This window comes from Dipodomys ordii, unplaced genomic scaffold (assembly GCF_000151885.1).
Source record: "Dipodomys ordii isolate 6190 unplaced genomic scaffold, Dord_2.0 Scaffold34, whole genome shotgun sequence".
Classification (NCBI taxonomy): domain Eukaryota; kingdom Metazoa; phylum Chordata; class Mammalia; order Rodentia; family Heteromyidae; genus Dipodomys; species Dipodomys ordii.
In genome coordinates, this window is record NW_012267250.1 from 2058428 (window position 1) to 2079778 (window position 21351).

General features: G+C 36.9%; 1 protein-coding gene across 1 annotated transcript in view; it reads right to left on the reverse strand.

Moving 5' to 3' along the window:
- Nucleotides 1-4508: 4508 nt before the first annotated feature.
- Nucleotides 4509-21351, reverse strand: part of Pten (phosphatase and tensin homolog) — a gene marked incomplete at its 5' end in the record, with an annotated part of 84072 nt that continues 67229 nt past the window's right edge. Inside the window, 3 exons of the mRNA XM_013017044.1 lie at nucleotides 4509-7968; nucleotides 12486-12710; nucleotides 15853-16019. Of these exons, the coding sequence (XP_012872498.1) occupies nucleotides 7783-7968; nucleotides 12486-12710; nucleotides 15853-16019 (578 nt within the window). The remainder of the gene's footprint in view (nucleotides 7969-12485; nucleotides 12711-15852; nucleotides 16020-21351) is intronic.

Below are 21351 nucleotides of genomic sequence, written 5' to 3' on the forward strand. Positions count from 1 at the left end.
CCTCCCCCTGCCTGCAGTCCTCCTCCCCCTCCCCTGCCTGCAGTCCTCCTCCCCCTCCCCTGCCTGCAGTCCTCCTCCCCCTCTCCTGCCTGCAGTCCTCAAAGTCAGAGCACTGACCACCCACAGTATGTTTGTTCTCACCATGTTTTCTCTTGAGCAAGGACCCGCCTTTTCACCCCCTTGTATAGCCAGCATCCAGGGCACAGCCTAATAACCAAAGCACGATGTCGGTCCTGCTAGGTTGTGCGAAGAGCGGGGCTGTTGCCTTGCTTCACCGTGAATCCCCTCTGTTGCTGAAGAAACCCTTCCCTGGTTTTCCTCGAGCACTGCGTGCAGAGGACTATCCTAGGGGCCGGGCTTGCGGCTCAGTGGCAGTGTTTGCAGGCATGGAGCCCTGGCTGGGCTCCATTCATTCCTCAGGACGACAGCCACAGCAAAAGCCGGAAGTGGCGCCATGGCTCAAGGTGGGGAAGCGCTAGCCTTGAGCAATCAGGGACAGTGCCCAGGCCCTGAGTTCAAGCACTAGGACTGGCACAATAACAATAGGAAAAATAAACATAAACTGTGCTGTAGTCACCCACACAGAAACAGTAAAATATCAGTTTGCTTCTTGCTTTGTGCACCGTAAGGGTGGGAAAACCAAGAACTTGCTAGAGTTCTGCTCCTCATAAGAACTCAAGATTTAGGCTGACAGAGCTGTACCATTTAGAGCACGTCTCACCTTTGATAGCTCCGATACAAGGGAGAATTTGGCTGCTTCAGGAGTTTCTCGTGGGCTTCACTTGGAATTGACATACTTTCACAGCTGTCACTGGAACGTACTAGTCCCCTCTAACTCCAAGGGAATGGAAATCCAGAGAATAAGTTCTTCTTGGTAGTTATTACTGTAAGACAGGGCATTTTCTGCTTCACAGTATGTATCACAGTTTCTATTTCAGTAAGGCCTATTTCTTCTACTGGAGTGTAAACCCTTCAAAAGTAGAAAGGATGCATCTATTTGTTCACTTACATATTCAGAACACCCACTATATACTAGGGACTTGACAAATGTTTGTTGAATAAAAAGCTAAAAAACAAATAGTTAAAATAATTAACCTTTTTAATTGTGAAAGGAAAAATACTCTCCATAGGAAGGCATTTCTATTATGTCCATCAGTAGCCAAATGGAACTTGATATAGACATTTCTGAAACTCCAACTTTGGTTTAATGCACAACTTTGATAATACTCATTAATGCACATATCAAGATGCTACTAACAAATTCATTAATAGCCAAGATTTGTGACTGTACATCACAGGTCATCCAGGATTAACATTTTCATCACAATGAACTGTGAAATTCCAGTGAGAAATGTTTACTGGAAATAAACTTATTTAATCTCTAAAACTAGAGTGTAGCCCTCCTGAAAATTTAATTCACCCATACACACCCCACAAACACTCACACAAATGCACACATGCACACACTTGCAAACTGCTCATTAGGGCATGAGAGCAATTTAATAGAAACAGAAATTAGGATACTGAAAGGGCATTTGTAAACGTGGGATATCATTTGGACAACTGTACAGAGTACGTAGAAAATCCTAAAGGTGCACATAAATAATAGAATAATTGCCAATAAATGATAGGCTACAGTAAGCCACACCTAAACATTTAAAACTCCACTGCAGTAAACATATTTGGCAAACTGCAACACTAGAACCATGACAAGCCTTGCTTCATTCCACACAAACAAAATCTCTAACCATTATACAGACAGGTAAGAATTCACATGCAACAGAGAAGACATAAATTATTTTTAATTTTAAAATGAAAATATAAATTCTTATTAAACACTTCATTTAAAAATATGCAACTTTTAAAAGGTGGTAATGCTGAAAGATGGCAGTTAACGTCTCCCATATCCGTAAAGTGTCTTAAAGTATCAATACACTGGTTTATAAGTCATATACTGTTCTCAGCTAAATGTACTTTTCACCAAAATTCTCAAATAACTGTCAAAAACTGAACAATACTAATTAGCCATAGTTTCAGAGCTAATAGGTGAACTTTTCATGAAATACTGATTTTTTTATGTGTTGCAACTCACATGAGCATAGATTTAAAGGTAACTAAGTGATAAACCAGCAGGTGCATTTGTTTTTTATTTGTGGGATAAAGAGATATAAAACCAATTTATTTCAAATTGAGCAAATATTTGGGAAGTATAAAAACCGGAGTTGGTCTCCCCCACTCCCCGAGATAAAGTTAATTAGTGATATAGTGTTTCACACATTCTGCTGTTTAAAAAGGTTCTTGAGAGCCAGGCATGGTGGTTCACACATGTAAGCTCAGAACTTAGGAGGCTGAGACAGGAAGATCACAAGGGTGAGACCAGCCTAGGCAACACAGTGAGTCCAGGCCAGCCTGGGTTACACAGTTAAGACTCTACTCAAAAACAACCAAAACTAAAAACATAAAATGGTGCTTGAGTAGAAATATCCACAATATTAAGCTCACTTATACTAAATAAATGAAGTTGTTTTACTTAGACATCTATCATCCTAATACCAACAAAATTTAAACAGTCTGGACTATGAGTAACTGCACATACTTTTACCTGTAGCACTAAAAAGTGATCAAATCAGTGTCCATTTCCTGAGGCAATGGAACATTCTACAAACTCAGGAGGCAAATAAGTAAGCTAGAAGGCTTTGGGATATGCACAGTACAAAGTTCATTTTCTAAAAAGAAAATATATACATAAAACATGATTGTATAGTCACTAAAGTGTATTTAGTGATAGTTGTTTGGTGGCAGAATTATGAGTGATTATTTTATTGATGTTGGGAAGGTATTCTCATAGTAGTCAGAGGAAGAACCAGAGTCAAATCATTCTAATCTTTACATTGTTTAAAGCTATCAACCGACATCAACTTGTCAGAATGGCTACCTACCTTCATTTTTATATAACATCCCTTGAAAGATGGAAAAACAGCAAGATTATGGTCTTAAAAAAATGATTTGCTCTAACACTAAACACTGATAAAGAACTCTGCCCTTAGGCTTCCTGTAACCTTGCAATTCCAAAAGAAAATCAGTTATTAGACTACTTCATCTTTAAAACTTTCCATTTACCTTGTTTGCTAGGTACTGTCCTGACACATCTGGACTGAATTTTTGTTTCCATTCACAACCTTTTCCCTGTGCAACAGCAACAGCACTGCTGAATCAAGGTTACACAAAATCCAGTTAAATCTAAACTTTAGCCGTATTGCTAAATATCTAACAAAAAAGTGTTTCACCGTAGCAGTAAATAATTACATTTAAGGGTCTTGATTTTTTTTTTTTGGAAGCCTGCATTAAAACACTGGTGATTTTTAAATTCTCAATGGAAATGGTGATGGCATTCACTGAACCAAACCAGTTCAGATTACAGTGCAATGAAGACAAGATGTAAAAGCAAAATGCTAAAAGTTCCAGTATCTTAGCAATTTTCCTACAAATCAAAATACTTCTAGACGCTAGTAGTTTTCTAGTTGTTTCATCCATACTTATTACCTAAGAATCCTACAAAGACAATATGGCTACATATACTTTATATTTCTTTTATTATTATACATCTTTCACATTACTTTTAAAAAGTCATATAGAGATCACCTGTAAACTTAAATTAACATTAAAACTCCACTGTCTAGCTTTCAAAGCATTTATGTAAGTTACATTTTCACTCACTACTAGTTTCGTTGAGTGGATATGCCTTAGCTTTTAAGATTATTAGAAAAAAACAGCTGGGCACCGGTGGCTCACACTTATAATCCTAGGTATTCCAGAGGAGATCTGAGAGTCACAGTTCAACCAGCCTGGACAGAAGAGTCTAGATCTTCTGTCCAATTAACTAGAAAATGCCAGAAGTGGAAGTCTGGCTCAAATGGGAGAGTGCCAGTTAAAAAAGCCAATCAAAACTGTGAGGCCCTGAGTTCAAGCTCCAGTATTGGCATAATAAAAAATTAGAAATATTAAATTCATGTAGTCTTTTAGAATTCTGGAATATCAATTTTTAAATGGTCATGGTGAGCATATGATGGCAGAATATTAAATTATACTTATATTAATGGCAGAGTATAAAATTATAAAACAAGCAAAAGCCACAAATTAGAGATCTGCAGTAACATATCCATTTGGGGGAGTTAATAGTCAGAATCTGGCTTAAAAAAAAAAAAGCATGCACAATTTCGTAAGAATCTTGAAGGTTATCTAATATTCCTGGAGCAATTTAAGTCATAACTAGGGCAAAACAAAAACAAAAACATCAAACATATATACAAAAAACAAACAAACAAACAAAAAAACGTCTTTTAACCAGGAACAGCAGATACTCTACTACAAAGCTGACAGGCAATGCTTCTGTAATAGTGGGCTTTGAATGCTAGCAGGAATGGGAGAACCAAAAACAAAACAAAACTAATGAAACTTCTTAATTTGGCTATTATTTAAAATTTCTCAATTAATAAAACACCCACACAGCGACAAGAATGAGACTTTAATCAGTTTTAAGTGGAGTTTATAACACTAAGAGATAAAGGGTTGTTAACAAACACAATAACAAATGGACATCTGATTGGTATGAGGCATTATCCTGTACACATATTTTTTGTGTATCCTCAGTGCATAGCATTTACACACAGAGCCACTGCTGCACAGCACAAGAGTATCTGAAGAGGCTGAATCAGAGTAAGGCTGTTTAACAGACTGAAATGTTTTAATATATATATGTATATATCCTATATGAAAACAGATTGAACTTTTGAACTGGCAGGTAAAAGGCGACTCTGTCGAGTACTACAGTTAAAGCCCCCACTTTAGTGCACAGTTCCACCCCTCCATCTGCATGCATGACACATTAACAGTATTTAAAGGTAAACGAGGCACTTTGTGGCAACCACAGCCATCGTTATGAACATATTGCACAAATTTTCTAGAACTAAACATGTAACTTGTACCCTACTTTTATTTTTAAAGCTGAAACATTTGATGCTGCCGGTAAACTCCACTTAAGTCTATAACCTGTGCCACAGCAAAGAATGGTGATGCTATTTATTCAACTACTCTTTTGTAATTATGGCAAAAAAAAAGTCCAAGAGGATTACAGAGGACTGGGATGGTATAGGGCCCAACTGTAAGCTTTCTTAAAAGTGATACCTTCAAGTAACTTCAGATACAACAGCTGCTGCACATCCAAAAAGTCTAAGAAAACATTCCAGAAACTTGCGAGAGATTACCTACAGACTGCATTTCAGGCTAATTATGAATACTGTCATAAATAAAGTTTTAATTCAGACTTGAAAAACCTTTCAGTCATAGCAATTCTTGTCAAATCCTATGGGGATGGTAACTGAAATAAAGTAAGGAGAGTATGTATAATATATATTTATATATAATATATATATAATGCCATTTTTCCATTTCCAATGACTACACCATAAAATGTAAGCAAGGCTTCTCAAAAACACTGAAACATTCAAAATCAAAACCCTCATTCAGACCTTCACATTCCAAAGGAAAAATAACAGTGCAAAAGCCCATTGTAATGTCATTATTAATGACCTGGCCCTCTGTGTTATGTACTGGAACAATACAAGTTATGTTTTAATATGCTGTGCCCAAAACTGTAACAAAGAACAGTACTAACAACTATTTTCAAAACATAAGCAGTTGGTTTCCATTTTAGTCAACAATTTTCAGCTTTTATGAAAGACAAGGTGATGTATAAATTTCAATGGTAAGGTCTTAAGAATAGTTGTCTCTAACTTTACCAATTTAACTTATGAACAACCAGTCAATACTCTATGTATCAATGTTTAAATATAAATGTGTAAATACTAAAGAGCTTTGTTAAAAATTTAAAAATTTTGTTGAGTGAAACTGATGATATGGAAAACATGTCAACATTATTTACTAAGAATATTTTAGATGAAGTTCTGCCTAGTCTATTTACCATCAAACTCTAAATGCTGCTGTAGTAGGTCCTATGCAATCTGTATTTGTAAATTAACTAGGTCAGACCACTAGTGAACAATTTCAGCACCAATAAGATATTGAAAATGGGACTTTACACTGTTAAGAAATATAATGGCTGGATATTCAAATGTCAAGGTCTAATTTGAAAGACATCAAATTCCTGGAAAAAGAAATATCCTTTTTTTTAATAGTATCTTCACATTACCTTTACAATAGTAGTTATACTCTGCTTAAAATTGTATGCAGTCTGGGCATATCAAATATATGATGATATTTAAGAAGTGAAAATTGAAGCCCTAATCCCAACCGTAGCACTATGAAGAAATGACTCAACACTGCACATTAAAAAAAAAAAAATCTATTCTTTCAATAGCAAATTGATAAAGCAAATGTAAGGACAGTTACTACTGAAAAATTAAATGCCTCATTATTTGTGCAATGTTGAAAATTTACTGCAACTCTAATTTCCTTTTTAACACAAACAATGTCTTTTTAATATACATATTATATGTATTCAATATTCAAGTAAAATTCCCTAACAGTTAATGACATTTAAAAAATGTGCAAAACTGCAAAACTCATTGTAATAGAATGTGTAAGGTCAAAATGGCAGAAGGGTTGACAGCTACTGGACTGAATAAGTGCATCGTAAGTCTTTAAAGAAAAAAACCGCATATTGTAGAATCTCAAATTGAAATTTCTTGTGCAGTATTACAAAATATTTTATATTTAAGAAGAGAAGCTTGCAGCCAGCATATGAAGCATCCACAGCAGGTATATGATTGAAAACTAATGAAATAAATGTAAGTTGTTGACTGAGTAGGTACTAACAGCATCTGACGTTCAGCACTGGCCTTGATTACACAGGAGATGGAGCAGTCATTACAACTGAGAAAACATACTTAATAAATCATTGTCAATTTTTTTTAATGTTTCAAGCCCATTCTTGTTGATAGCCTCCACATTTATATGATTAAGTCATTGTTGCTGTGTTTCTGACCTAGGACCACATTATTTTTATATCCCTTCATTTGTGGATTAAGATGTTGTAAAAGGTTCATTCCTGACCCCAATACAAATTCACTCCCTCTAGCTGCCTTTTCTAGCACCAATATGCTTTTAAAAAAAAATGCACAAACAACAAGCAGTGACAGCGGCCAATTCCTCAAATGTCCAGATTAATAACTGTAGCATGCCAAAGAAAGGTGTGTGTAAATAGCTGGCGATGGCATACGGTCCAGTGTCCAGCATAAAATATATCCCTTTCTGAGCATTCCCTCCAATGCCCTAACCTGAATACGTGCATTAGGATGTAGTAAAACCCTTTAGAAACTTCTCTTAGCCAACTGCAAACTTATCTGTTGCCACAAGTGCAAAGGGGTAGGACGTGAACCTCTAATTCACAAAGCTCTTTAGCCACTTCAGTTGGTGACAGAACATAAAAGGAAAAATCCCTACGTTTACACATCAGTCTGTCTCCACTTTTTATAAAACTGGAATAAAATGGGAAAGTGCCATCTTTATTTATCCTAATTGAATTTTAAATGTCTTTTTGACACAAAAAGGTATATACATAACACAGCTACACAACCTTTTTCAACTGGACAACAAGTGTCAAAACCCTGTGGATGTATAGGGTAAAACAAGATTGGTCAGGAAAAGAATTGTTCCTATAACTGGATATCTGACACAATGTCCTATTTCCATTTTAAAAAAAAAAAAAAGGTCCATTTTCAGTTTATTCAAGTTTGTTTTCATCCCTCTTGATAAAAAAAAAAATCAGACTTTCGTAATTTGTGTATGCTGATCTTCATCAAAAGGTTCATTCTCTGGATCAGAGTCAGTGGTGTCAGAATATCTATAATGATCAGGTTCATTGTCACTAACATCCGGTGTTACAGAAGTTGAACTGCTAGCCTCTGGATTTGATGGCTCCTCTACTGTTTTTGTGAAGTACAGCTTCACCTAGAGAAAGAAAAGTTAAAGTAACAATTCACAATTACAACTAATTTTAAATTAGAAAATATATATTTTAAATGAATTCCTTTTTAAATGCTATAACAACATGAATACTTTAAAAGTGCTGACAGGTACCATTCTGGACAACATGGCAACTGCTTTCTTTTTTTTTTTTTTGGTGGATTGTGGGGCCTGAACTCTGGACCTGGGCGCTGTCCCTCATCTCTTCAGCTCAAGGTTAGTGCTCTACCATTTGAGCCACAGCACCACTTCTGGCTTTTTTCTATTTATGTGGTGCTGAGGAATCAAACCCAGGGCCTCATGCATGCAAGGCAAGCACTCTACTGCTGAGCCACCTTCCCAGCCCAGCAACTGCTTTTCAAATCCATTTTACTTAAGATTTCCTATATTTTCTCTCTTGCTATGTACTGAAAAGATAAATTGGGATACTAATATACTACTTTAAAAGAAACATAAGGTATGAGCACTAGCTAAGTAATTTTATAAAAGTAATGCAGACAGAAAGTGATTAAGAGTTCACATAATACAGTTTTTCAATTACAAAACACAATTTTACAAAGAATTAAATTTCAAAAAATGTCTGAAACCCTTCAGATCTTAGTGATACCATACTAACATAAAAATACTGAATAATAATGATGTTTAGGTATTTCACCTTAAAGGACAAAGGAGAAGGAAAAAAGTAACACAGATCATACAGTGGTCTAAGAGAGCAAGCTTATGTCCTTTATAAGTATAGTCCAAAGTACTATCAAACCCAAAGGCCCAGAAAAATCAAGGAACTGTTAAAAGGGCACATACCTGGTAGGTAGGCAGTTAACATGCGATTTAAATCAGATCTAACTTCAAATCTCTTGCTTATTATAACACTTCCCCTGATATTCAAGGCACTATCATTTCTTTTCTTACAGCCACTTTCCCAGTAAATTTTTTAAAGATCTACCTTCAAAATACTATATGTATTTATATACATGTATATATATGTCAGCTTATTACCCAGGCCACTACTCTAGTCCAAGCACCCACCCACCACCTCTCTCACTTGAACTAGCCACTTTCAGCAGCCTACTAACTCATTTCTCAGCTTCTATTTTTGACCCCTTTCCCCACTTTCCTCTCCAGTCTGTATTTTAAGAGAACAAATAGAGTAAATGTTTAAAGGAAAAAAAATCAGTTTATATCTTTTCTGCCCTAAAAACAAACACTTCACTGTCTTTACCAAGATTAATTCACTTCTCCAGTCTCTTTTCATCAAAATGCCATGTTACTCAATCTCATTCCACTCTCAGGGTTTTTCATCTACTTTTCTCTTCTCCTAGGTATTTGGACCTTTGTTTAAATGTCAAACCTTCTCTTACTATCTTAGCTACTAAAAACAAAACCAAAAAAAGTTTGCTCTCTAGCTCATCTCCATCTTTCAGTGAAATTAACATGACATTATATTTATTCATTGGTAAGTAAAAGGTTTGGGTTTTTTGGCAGCACAAGCTATCAAACCCAGAGCCTTTCCTACGTTAAGTACTCTATTAGTGAGCTACATCGCTAGTGAAAGTTTCCACAATACTAGAACAAAACAACAAAACTACAGGGAAAACCATTTCAAAGGTAATGGTTGCCAGGCATGATGGTACATACCTATAATCCTAGCACTTGGGAGGGAAAGAGGATTACAAGGTTCAAGGCCAAAATGAATCTCACATAGTAAGACTCTATCCAAAAACAAAAACAAGCCAGAAAAGTAATGGAGAAAATGTAGCTTTACAGGGGAAAAAAATGATAGATTATAAATGAAATTTAGGGCTGAGAATGTGGCCTAGTGGTAGAGTGCTTGCCTATTATTCATGAAGCCCTTGTTATGATTCCTCAGTACCACATAAACAGAAAAAGCCGGAAGTGGTACTGTGGCGTGAGTGGTAGAGTGCTTGCCTCAAGTAAAACAAGCTCAGGGACAGTGTGAGGCCCTGAGTTCAAGCCCCCGGACAAGAAAGAAAGGAAAGAAAGGGAGGGAGGGAGGGAAGGAGGGAGGGAGGGAAGGAGGGAGGGAGGAAGGAAGGAAGGAAGGAAGGAAGGAAGGAAGGAAGGAAGGAAGGAAGGAATACTTTAAAGACATTTAGAGGGCTGTGAAGGTGGCTCAGTGGTAGAGTGCTTGCCTCACATGCATGAGGCCCTGGGTTCGATTCCTCAGCACCACAAAGCTGCAAGTGGCGCTGTGGCTCAAGTGGTAGAGCGCTAGCCTTGAGCTGAAGAGCTGAGGGACAGTGCCCAGGCCTAGAATTCAGGCCCCATGACCAAAAAAAAAAAAAACCATAAAAAGACATTTAGGATAAAAAAGATCCATTTCATTTTAAACATATACCCTCTATCCTCTCCACTCCCTCTAAGTACTACTAGCAATATTCTTAATTTATAAATTAGTTAGGTTTGTAACAGATTATAAAGACAGAATGAAATATAAGGTAATTAAAAAAAATAGAAGTCCAGGTGCCAGTGGTGCATACCTGTAATCCTAGCTACTCAGGAGGCTCAGATCTAAGGACCTCAGTTGGAAACCAGCCCAGGCAGGGAAGTCTGTAAAACTCTTATCTCCAATTAACCACCAAAAAGTTCGAAGTGGACCTGTGGTTCAAGTGGTAAAGCAGGAACTTTGAGCAAAAAAGCTCAGGGACAGCTCCCAGGCCCTGAATTCAAATCTCATTTCAGGCAGAGCTATACTCTTATCTCCAATGAACCGCCAAAAAGCTGGAAGTGGACCTGTAGCTCACGTGGTAGAGCAGCAGAAACCTTGAGCAAAAAAGCTCAGGAACAGCTCCCAAGCCCTGAGTTCAAACCTCATTTCAGGCAGAGCTAGAGCACAGGCACACAGAAGAGAGAGAAGGAGAAGAGGAAAAAAGGAAAGGAGGAGAGAAGAGAGGGGTAAGAGGAGAAGGGGGAGAGGGAGGGATAGAGATTATGTTAAAAGGAAGAAGAGAAAATTCAAATAGGGTATATATACAGATGAGGCTTTTTTTTTAAAAGAGCAACAACTATTCTTTAGGCTTTCTAGCTGTAGGCAATATATGTTATATACACATTTGTAGGGGTTGTGTTTGATTTTGTGCTGATACTAGGGCTTGAACTCAAGGTTGTTTCTTTCAGGCTGTGCCTTTCCATTTGAGCCACAGCTCCACATCTGCCTTTTTTTGTTTGTTTGTGGGGGGGGGGGTTTGTTTTGTTTTTTGGGGCCGGTCATGGGGCCTGAACTCTGGGCCTGGGCACTGTCCCTCAGCTCTTCAGCTCAAGGCTAGCGCCCTATCACTTGAGCCACAGCGCCACTTCCGGCTTTTTTCTTTTTGCTTATGTGGTGCTGAGGAATCGAACCCAGGGCCTCATGTATGCAAGGCAAGCGCTCTACCACTGAGCCACCTTCCCAGCCCCAGATGAGGCTTTTTTAATCTGAGGAATTCTTGTCTATAAATAGAACTCCATGCATTTACATACTCACATATATCATACATAGAGATGTCAGTGGCTGACACCTGTGATTCTAGCTACCTAGAAGGCTGAACACAGGAGGACTGCTGTTCCAGGACAGTTCAAGTAAAAAAGTCCACAAAACTCAATCTCAATGGAAAGATGCTGGGCATGGTGACACATGCCTCTTACCCCATTTATGACAAGAAACCTCAGATAGACAGTCATTCAAGTGTGTGTCTGGGAAAGAAGTGAGACCTTCTCTCACAAATAATCAGAGGGAAAAAAAAGGTCAAGAGAACATGGCTCAGCAGCAGAGTTCCAGCCTGGTAAGGGTAAGGTCCTGAGTTCAACACCCTAAAACTGTCAAAATAAATAACTAAGGCCAAATAATCCAGAGACATTAACATGAGGAAATAAAAAGGGTTTGTTAAAAGGAAGAACAATAAGAGAATGCCTTTCAAAGCGGATTATGTTGAAGCCAAGGACTGAAATATGAGGACAGTCATGTGAGGGTCATGGAAAGGCTGAGTCAGAGAGATACACAGAGAAGGAAAAGAACGGGAAAGACCAGAGGCCAAAACGCAGCATTTTCACGGACTTGAACCAAGAGCACTGTGATAATTCTCAGGGAACAAAGAAACAATGTAGCTAGGGCTAGAACAGAAAGTAGGCCTGTACTAAATTATGTAATTCCTCCTGGTACATACAAGTTCTCCAAAAAGTGTTCACAAGAGTGACACAATCAGATTTACTTAAAACCACTCAGAAGTTGATACTAAAATGAAGGAGAAAACAGAGTTGAAGTTGTAAATACACTCCATACCAATCACACCCAAACAAGTGAGCTTCCAAGTACCTCCTTATTATTGCTACAAAAACATTGCTTCAACCAACACAATTTAATTTAGAAATGAGTAAATTCTTCACCTATATATTTGAAATAACACACATACATATACATATTCTCTCTCTCTCTCTCACACACACACACACACACACAGAGTGAACATACATATCAACAAAAATTTCCTAAAATGTTTTAGACTAACCTTGAAATTTGGAGAAAAATATCGGTTGGCTTTGTCTTTATTTGCTTTGTCAAGATCATTTTTTGTTAAAGTAAGTACCAGATATTCCTTGTCGTTATCTGCACGTTCTATACTGCAAATACTATCAATTTCCTGATCACATAGACTTCCATTTTCTACTTTTTCTGAGGTTTCCTCTGGTCCTGGTATGAAGAACGTGTTTACCCAAAAGTGAAACATTTTGTCCTAAAAATAGAAAAAAAGAAAAAAAAGGACATTGAGGCTTTAAAAAAAGGGAGGGGGGGAACAAACCATCATAGATCATTTTCAATGAGGCTGAGTGAACATAATTTATGGGTTACCTATTGAATCCTTACTCATTGGTATTTTTTCTCTATGCAAACTTTAAACCAAAATCATCTCATAAGACATGAGATAACTTATTTTGCTTTAAAATCATAAGTAGAATTCTTTCTAAGACTAGCTTTAACAAACGTTTTGAGTTTATTGTGTATAGGTATAAACAAAACTCAGGAGGAGTTTTTATTTTAATGAAAGTACTTGAAAGTACAACTTCCCTTGTGAAATATGGCAGATAAAAATTTTTACTTCTACAGAAATAAGAGGTTTCAGTTTTTTACATGACAATGTATGAAAATTTTCAGAATAAAATGGGAAAGGTAGTGTTTCTAATTTCTTTTTGCTATAAAATGTCCATTTTTAAAAATCACTTCTTACTACTAATAAAAAGACTTCTTAATCTACATACCCTAGAAGTATTTGGGGTAGTATACACCTGTATGCTGTATTAATCCCAGCACATAAGAGGATCTGATTTCAAGGTTAAACTGAGCTTTACAGTATAGGCCAGCCTATACATAGAAGTTCCTGTCTCAAATAAAATACCACCTGGGTCCCTGTGACTCATGCCTGTAATCTTAGCTACTCAGGAGGATGAGATCTGAGGATCAAGGTTCAAAGCCAGCCTATACAGGAAGTTCATGAGATGCTAATCTCCAATTAACTCCCAGAAGACTGGAAGTGCTGCTGTGGTTCTAAGTGGTACAGTCCCACCTTTGAGCAAAAGGCTCAAGGACAGCCTCTGCCTTAAGTTCAAGCCCCACGACTGGAAAAAATAAAATAAAATAAAAAATAAAATACCATAAGAAAAGTTCACCACTTCAAATTGTTTTTGGCCAACATAAAAATAAGTTGGATTCTTTGACAGTCAATGATTTAGAGCCTTGAAACATCCTGTCTGGTGCTATTCTAATTTATCTTCAGGATTTGTTTTTTCCCCCAACAAGATGAGAAAAGACTTTTATGGGCCTGGTCTTATGCTTTAAATTTCACTGCACTTTTAACAGTACTTAGCAATAGAATCTGAGATCTAAATATTATTTTTAAATGTTCCTAACTTCAGAACCAAGCCCTAGTGCATCATGTCTATAATCCTAGCTACTCAGAAGTCTGAGGTATGAGGACACCATGGTTTGAAGCCAGTCTGGACAGGGTAGGTCCATGAAATTCTTATCTCCAAAAAGCCCAACTGGAGCTGTGGCTCAAGTGGTAGAGCACCAGCCTTGAACAAAGGCTAGCCCAAGCTCTGAGTTCAAGCCCCAGTATTAGCACCAAAATAAAATAAAATGTTTGTTAACCTCAGTTATTAGCCAAGTCATTCAGAGTTAAAAGAAAAATGTTTTAGATTTCCAAAACTATGGACCCTTGACTTGTATTAATTATCCAAAAACTGTTCTAAAATCAGATTTGGCATTTAAATAAGAGGAAGAAAATAATGAAAAATGGAAATTTATGTAAAGTAACCTAAGATGTACAAATATGTTATAAATATAAATGTTATAAATATCTTCAGTCTTATTTGTGTTAAACTGAAATAAGAATGATTATGCTCTTAATGGTAGAGGGAAACAATGAGGTAAGTCTCTACTTTTTACAATAAAATATTAAGACTGCCGGGCGCCAGTGGCTCACACCTGTAAACTTAGATCTCAGGAGGCTGAGATCTGAGGATCATGGTTCAAAGCCAGCCCAGGAAGAAACTCCGTGAGACTCTTATCTCCAATAAACCACCAGAAAACCAGTAGTGGTGCTGTGGCTCAAGCGGTAGAGTGCTTGCCTTGAGCTGAAGCGCACAGGGAAAGCACCCAGGCCCAGAGTTCAAGCCCCACGACCATCCAAAAAAAAAAAAATTAAGACTGAGTATCAGTGGTTCACATCTGTAAGCCTAGCTACTTAGGAGGCTGAGACACAGAGGATCTATGTTCAAAGCCAGCCTAAGAGGAAAAAGTCGATGAGATTCACATCTCTAAAACCCAGGCTGGAGGTATGGATTAAGTGGAAAAGCACTAGCCAAGCCAGCATGCAAGCCAAGTAAGTATCAGGTCCTAAGTTTGAATTGATATATAGATATCTATGTCTACATATATGTATATATCTTTATATGGGTATACATAAATATCCATGTATCCATACATAAACTATCTTCCAGCTACTTGGATTCTGGATAAAGAAACATATTTCTCTGACAAATCAAGTTAAAGCTAAAAATCCTGTAATAAGCAAAACTTTTAATTTTCTTTCCAAAGTTGTTCTTTCCAACAGTTGAAGGGGAAAGAAAAAACTAAAATCTAAGAAAATGAATCTTACTTCTGATAATATCTGAAAATTAGCAATGTCCTATGTACTATGTTTAGCGAGGCAGCAAAACTTCATAAAGCTAGCAGTTTCTACAATAGCTACTAACAATGTATGCCTTAGACTCACTTTAAATGTTCACATTTAGTATTTTAAAACAAAATAGTTTGTTTTATAATTGCTTTTGCCTTCTCTGAATATAGCTCAGTAAAATTCAAACTTCATTAACCTTCTAAATCTACATATTTAAATAATACAACATTTATCATTCTTATTACTTCATATGTATTTTTCTCTTAGCTAAATACTCAGTACACCTAGAGAAACAAAACGTAAAAAAACCTAGTCTCTATACACAAAAACAAATGGGGGAAAACGTTTGTATCAATATGCAAGACCACAGAATATGCATGTCTTTTAATATTTCTATCTATAGACAAAAACATTCTTAATATTATAGGTTCATATTAATTTTTTCAATTGATCATGTTTTCTAAGAATGTTAGAGCTGATCATTATAATGTCTCACCAAGGCCACAGTATATACAGCATCTTTTTTCTAAAAGAAAACTAATTACAGTTCATTAAATGTGGCCATAAAATAAAACTTATCTCTTAATCTTTCTTTACAGAATGAGTTCTGCCCTACTAATAACTTTAAGCAAAAGAGCTAAGGTTACTCTTCTAGGCATGGCTATTTTGGACATTTTGCCAATAAAAGTACAACACAAACCTTTTTTAGCATCTTGTTCTGTTTGTGGAAGAACTCTACTTTGATGTCACCACACACAGGCAACGGCTGAGGGAACTCAAAATACATAAACTTGTCTTCCCGTCGTGTGGGTCCTGAATTGGAGGAATATATCTTCACCTTTAGCTGGCAGACCACAAACTGAGGATCTGCATGGTTAAATACATACTGGTATCATTTCACAGAAAATACCTTAACTATCAAACTATCAAAAATTATTTAAATGATTATCAACAATTTACATAAAATGACAATTCTGTTTTCCTGATCTAAAACAAATCAATGGAAATAAATTAGGTAAAAAATACAATGTTAGGGTTTTTCCAATTTGGAACCTTCAAAATAAGGATTCATTACTGATATGAAGGTCAACTACTACTTCATATTGTAGCAAGATTAGACGTCCAGCATACACACAAAGACACATATTAAACATCCCATTAAAAATATGACTTTGAGCATAACTTTTAAAGAATTTTCTGGCAGTTTTATCTACATAAATAATAAACTTTTAGAACATATTTATTTGCTGTGGTACTTTTAAGTCTCTAGTGTATGACCCCCCCCAGAAAAAAAAATCACAAAATAAATCACATATTCATAAGAGGAAACAATATAATCCATAACAAAATCATAATAAATCCCACAAATAAGCTTAGGTATTTACAAAATATTACCCTTCATTCTTTTGACCTCAAGCCTACATTTTTCCTGAAAAACATATGAAGTTACCATCTTTTTTGTTTGTTTGTTTGTTTGTTTGTTTTTTGCCAGTCATGGGGCCTGAACTCTGGGTCTGGGCGCTGTTCCTCAGCTCTTCAGCTCAAGGCTAGTGCTCTACCACTGGAGCCACAGCGCCACTTCCGGCTTTTTCTGTTTATGTGGTGCTGAGGAATTGAACCCAGGGCCTCATGCTTGCAAGGCATACACTCTACCGCTGAGCCACCTTCCCAGCCCCTGAAGTTACCATCTTGAGAAACAGGAAGGAAAACTCTGAAATGTCTGCAAAGAAATGCAGCAGACCTCAAGTAAAAGCTATAGCACAACCTCCCTTTCCTCCCAACATTCCACTTTCACTAACAACTATTTGCCTTTTAAAATAACTGAAAAAATTAACTTTTTCATCTGCTTCTCAGTTAGCAATTCTAACTAAAAGGTAGTAAAGACTAGAATGAGAAAATTTTATTTTATATACTTAAAAAATCTATTCATAAATCCATTTAAGTTAATGACATTAATGGCAGAAATAAAACTTACTGTTAAGATTCAAGGACTTTAAAAACTTAAAAGTATCTAAATAACTTGACAAAAAAAATAACATATGGAAGTTAAAAAGTAAAATCCTGGGGTTGGGAAGGTGGCTCAGTGGTAGAGACTTGCCTTGCATGCATGAGGCCCTGGGTTCGATTCCTCAGCACCATAAGCAAAAAGAAAAAAAGCCGGAAGTGGCACTGTGGCTCAAGTGGTAGAGCGCTAGTCTTGAGCTGAAGAGCTGAGAGACAGTGCCCAGGCCCAGAGTTCAGGCCCCACAACAGGACCCCCCCCCAAAAAAAAGTATAATTCCTTTGAAAAGAAACTGATTGGTAAACTTAAGTAGGTCTTGAAGGAAATATGCTAAGACAATAGAATACAAGCTTGCAATATAATAAATGGTGTCTGTGTTGTGTATACATAAATTATTAGCAAGAAAAGGCATTATCCTCCAAGAAGCAGCTGGGCGCCAGTGGCTCATGCCTGTAATTCTAGCTGCTCAGGAGGCTGAGATCTGAGGATCATGGCTCAAAGCCAGCTTGGGCAGGAAAGTCCGTGAGACTCTTATCTCCAATAAACCACAGAAAAACTGGAAGTGGTACTGTGGCTCAAGCGGTAGAGCTCTCATCTTGAGCTGAATTGCTGAGGGATAGCACCCAGGCCCAGAGTTCAAGCCTCACAACCGACAAAAAAAAAAAAAGAAGAGAGAGAGAGAGAAACTGTCACATTTTTATCAATGTGACCAAGGAATGAGAAATATGGAAACGCCAGCTAAATGGAATTCCCACTTTAATAAACACCTACTGGCTTAGGTTGCAATATCAGAAACCATATAGTAAAGCCAAGTTTGGTCAAAGCATTGTGAGGTTATTCAAACACAGATTTGCAAGACACTGATCATGCCCAAAGTGGGGAATATTACAACAACTGGTCAATACATTTCACATCTTTGGCTGAAGGTTCAAAATTCAATGAACCATTTTATGTCTATGTAACAAGAAGCCTATTTGGAATAAGCAAAAATAAAGATACAATAAAATATAAATACATAAGTGTATAGATATTAATAAATATAACAGCTATACATGTAATATGTAATATAATATAAAACTAGCCAGGATGGAAATGCCTTATCTTAATTCAGAAGCTGGCAAAACTGATTTTAGAATTTGAAAAGAAAATAATGGTGTAAGCCAGATTTCAATTAAACTCTTTTTTTTTTTTTTTTTTGTCGGTTGTGGGGCTTGAACTCTGGGCCTGGGCGCTGTCCCTAAGCTCTTCAGCTCAAGCCTAGCGCTCTACCACTGGAGCCCCAGCACTACTTCTGGCTTTTTCTGCTTATGTGGTGCTGAGGAATCAAATCCAGGGCCTCATGCATGCAAGGCAAGCACTCTACCACTGAGCTACCTTCCCAGCCCTCAATTAAACCCTTTAAAATATACATCTTGTAGAATTTTAGAACTATAGTATAAACAATTTGCAATCTAATTACAAATCAGTGTCATTTAATATTTCTACTAAAAACAAAAGGAAGTCTAATAAAAATTTAGGTAATAAAGGTTTCCTAAAGTCAGTAAGAAAATAATCACTATAGTATGAATTTCACAATTTAGAAGGCCTAATATCAAAAATCTAACATTAGTATGGTTCTTTTGACTTCATAATTCACAAATATTTCCCATGATTGCATTGTAGTGAATTCACAATATCTGTATTCAGTACTTTAAAAATCAGAATTAAATATTCTTATAGACAGTTATATTAATTTATGTCACTAAATCTTAGTTCTTTTCCTTTCTGTGAATAAAAGTCTCTGAATAAGATGATATTGTCCAAAAAGGAAATGTACTCTTTGCCTGACTTATGTAACTGTAACATCACCTTTATAGTAAAGATTAAAAAATCTTTTTTTAAATCTCTGAATATAAATGGTAAAACAAAAGCTAAATAAATTGCCGGGCGCTGGTGGCTCACGCCTGTAATCCTAGCTACTCAGGAGGCTGAGATCTGAGGATCGCGGTTCAAAGCCAGCCCGGGCAGGAAAGACCGTGAGACTCCTATCTCCAATAAACCACCAGAAAACCGGAAGTGGCGCTGTAGCTCAAGTGGTAGAGCGCTCGCCTTGAGCTGAAGATCTGAGGGACAGCACCCAGGCCCAGAGTTCAAGCCCCGAAAAAAAAAAAAAAAAAAAAAAGCTAAATAAATTTCCTCTGATTGCCTTATCTAACTTAAGCCAGGTCACATTACCAGTTTCCCCCCACTATTTCTTTCTTCCCTCAATCTTTACAATTGTCTTTAAAATGGGATTTTTGAGCCTCTAGTATTATCATGACACCACAGTACTTATCAAATCAAACCATGTCTGACATATCTATTCAAGATCCTCTAATAGACACAAAGTCTATTACTATTCTAGTCCTGGTTACTACTTTTCTTGTCCAGTTCAGTTCCTTTAACTATGCTTTAGTTCAAGCTATTCTCCACTGCCTGTAATACTTCCCTTGGATGTAATACTTCCATTGGATGCTGCCTCCAATGATTCCTTCCCCTCTATGAATCTTGTAAGTTCCTATGTCAACACCTCCAACAGGCAATTGCCTTGCATTCAGTAGTTTTAAAAATTGTACTGAGGGGCTGGGAAGGTGGCTCAGTGGTAGAGCGCTTGCCTTGCATGCACTGAGGCCCTGGGTTTGATTCCTCAGCACCACATAAGCAGAAAAAGCCAGAAGTGGTGCTGTGGCTCAAGTGGTAGAGCACTAGCATTGAGCTGAAGAGCTGAGGGACAGTGTCCAGGCCCAGAGTTCAAGCTCCGCAACCAGAAAAAAAAATCTAAAATAATAGATATATTAAATATAAAGAAGTGGTATCTTATCTAGAATTTATACAGTAAACAGAAAATGTACTTCTTAAATTTTAAAACCGGCCACTTCAAATAGTAATTCTATATCAATATTATAAAACTCTTGTTAAAGAAAAAAGAAAGCAGCAGTCTGGCCTCTTCTAGGGCTTCCTTCCATATATTATCCATACATTCTCCTGGACCCTGCTTTGGGACCAGGTATTAAAACTTCCCCTCAGTCTAGCTAAGAACTTGACCTAAGAATGACAGAAGAGAATAGGATCAGGGTTGACTGAGATAGACTTATTAAGGCTAGGCTGAGAAAGAAATCACAGGCGAACATTAATGACATCACCTGTACTTAGTACTTAATCTAAGAAGTTTCAGATTTCAAAGTCTATTTTTTTGTTGAACAAACTCAAAGAGAGGTAGGTGAGTTGGCTGGATTACACAGTACATTAATGGCAGAGCTAGGACTAGAATCAAGATGTAAATCCAGGTTTTCTCTTACACTCTACACACTGACTCAACCTTAATTTGCTCTTTATACTTGAACTTGTTGCATGACTCAACATCTCTTCCTTTCATTTTCACTGTCCTATCACTATTATTACCGCACATAACTAGTCTTCTTAAGATTAAAGAATTAGTTCCTGACCTAAAACTAGTAAACTGATGACTTTCTGCTACTCTCACACTGGACTTTTATTTTAATTTTGTTGTCAAGGTGATGTACAGAGGGTTTACAGTTACATAAGTAAGGTAGTGAATGCATTTCTTGTCGAACTTGTTACCCCCTCCCTCATTTTCTCCCTCTTTACCTCCCCGATTTCCACTGCCCCGCCCCCCTGAAGTTGTACAGATCATTTCCAACACAGTGTCTTGTGAGTATCACTGCTGCATTGGTTCCCCTGTGCCCTTTGTCTCACCATTTTATTTTCCCCTTCTCTTCCCTAATTCAGATAAACATATATACAATACCCAGGGTACCAAAATCAAATACAGTTACAACAGGGGATATACCATAAGGGAAGAAAACCACACAAGAAAAAAAAAAAATCACATAGTACCTGAAAAACAACAACAACAAAGAAAAACCTCTTCTGTCCATGTCTTAAAGTTCATTTTGCTTAGCATCATCCTTTATGATCAATATACATAGCTATTGAGCAATTCTGCTCATCTGCTAAGATTACAAATAAGGGAAACTATGGGACCTACATTTCTTTGGGTCTGGCTTACTTCACTTAATATGATTTTTCCAAGTCCTTCCATTTCCTTACAAATGGGGTGGTGTCATTTTTTTTTTTTGATGGAAGCATAGAATTCCATTGTGTGTGTATATATTTACGTGTATACACACACCACATTTTCTTTTTTTTTTCTTTTTT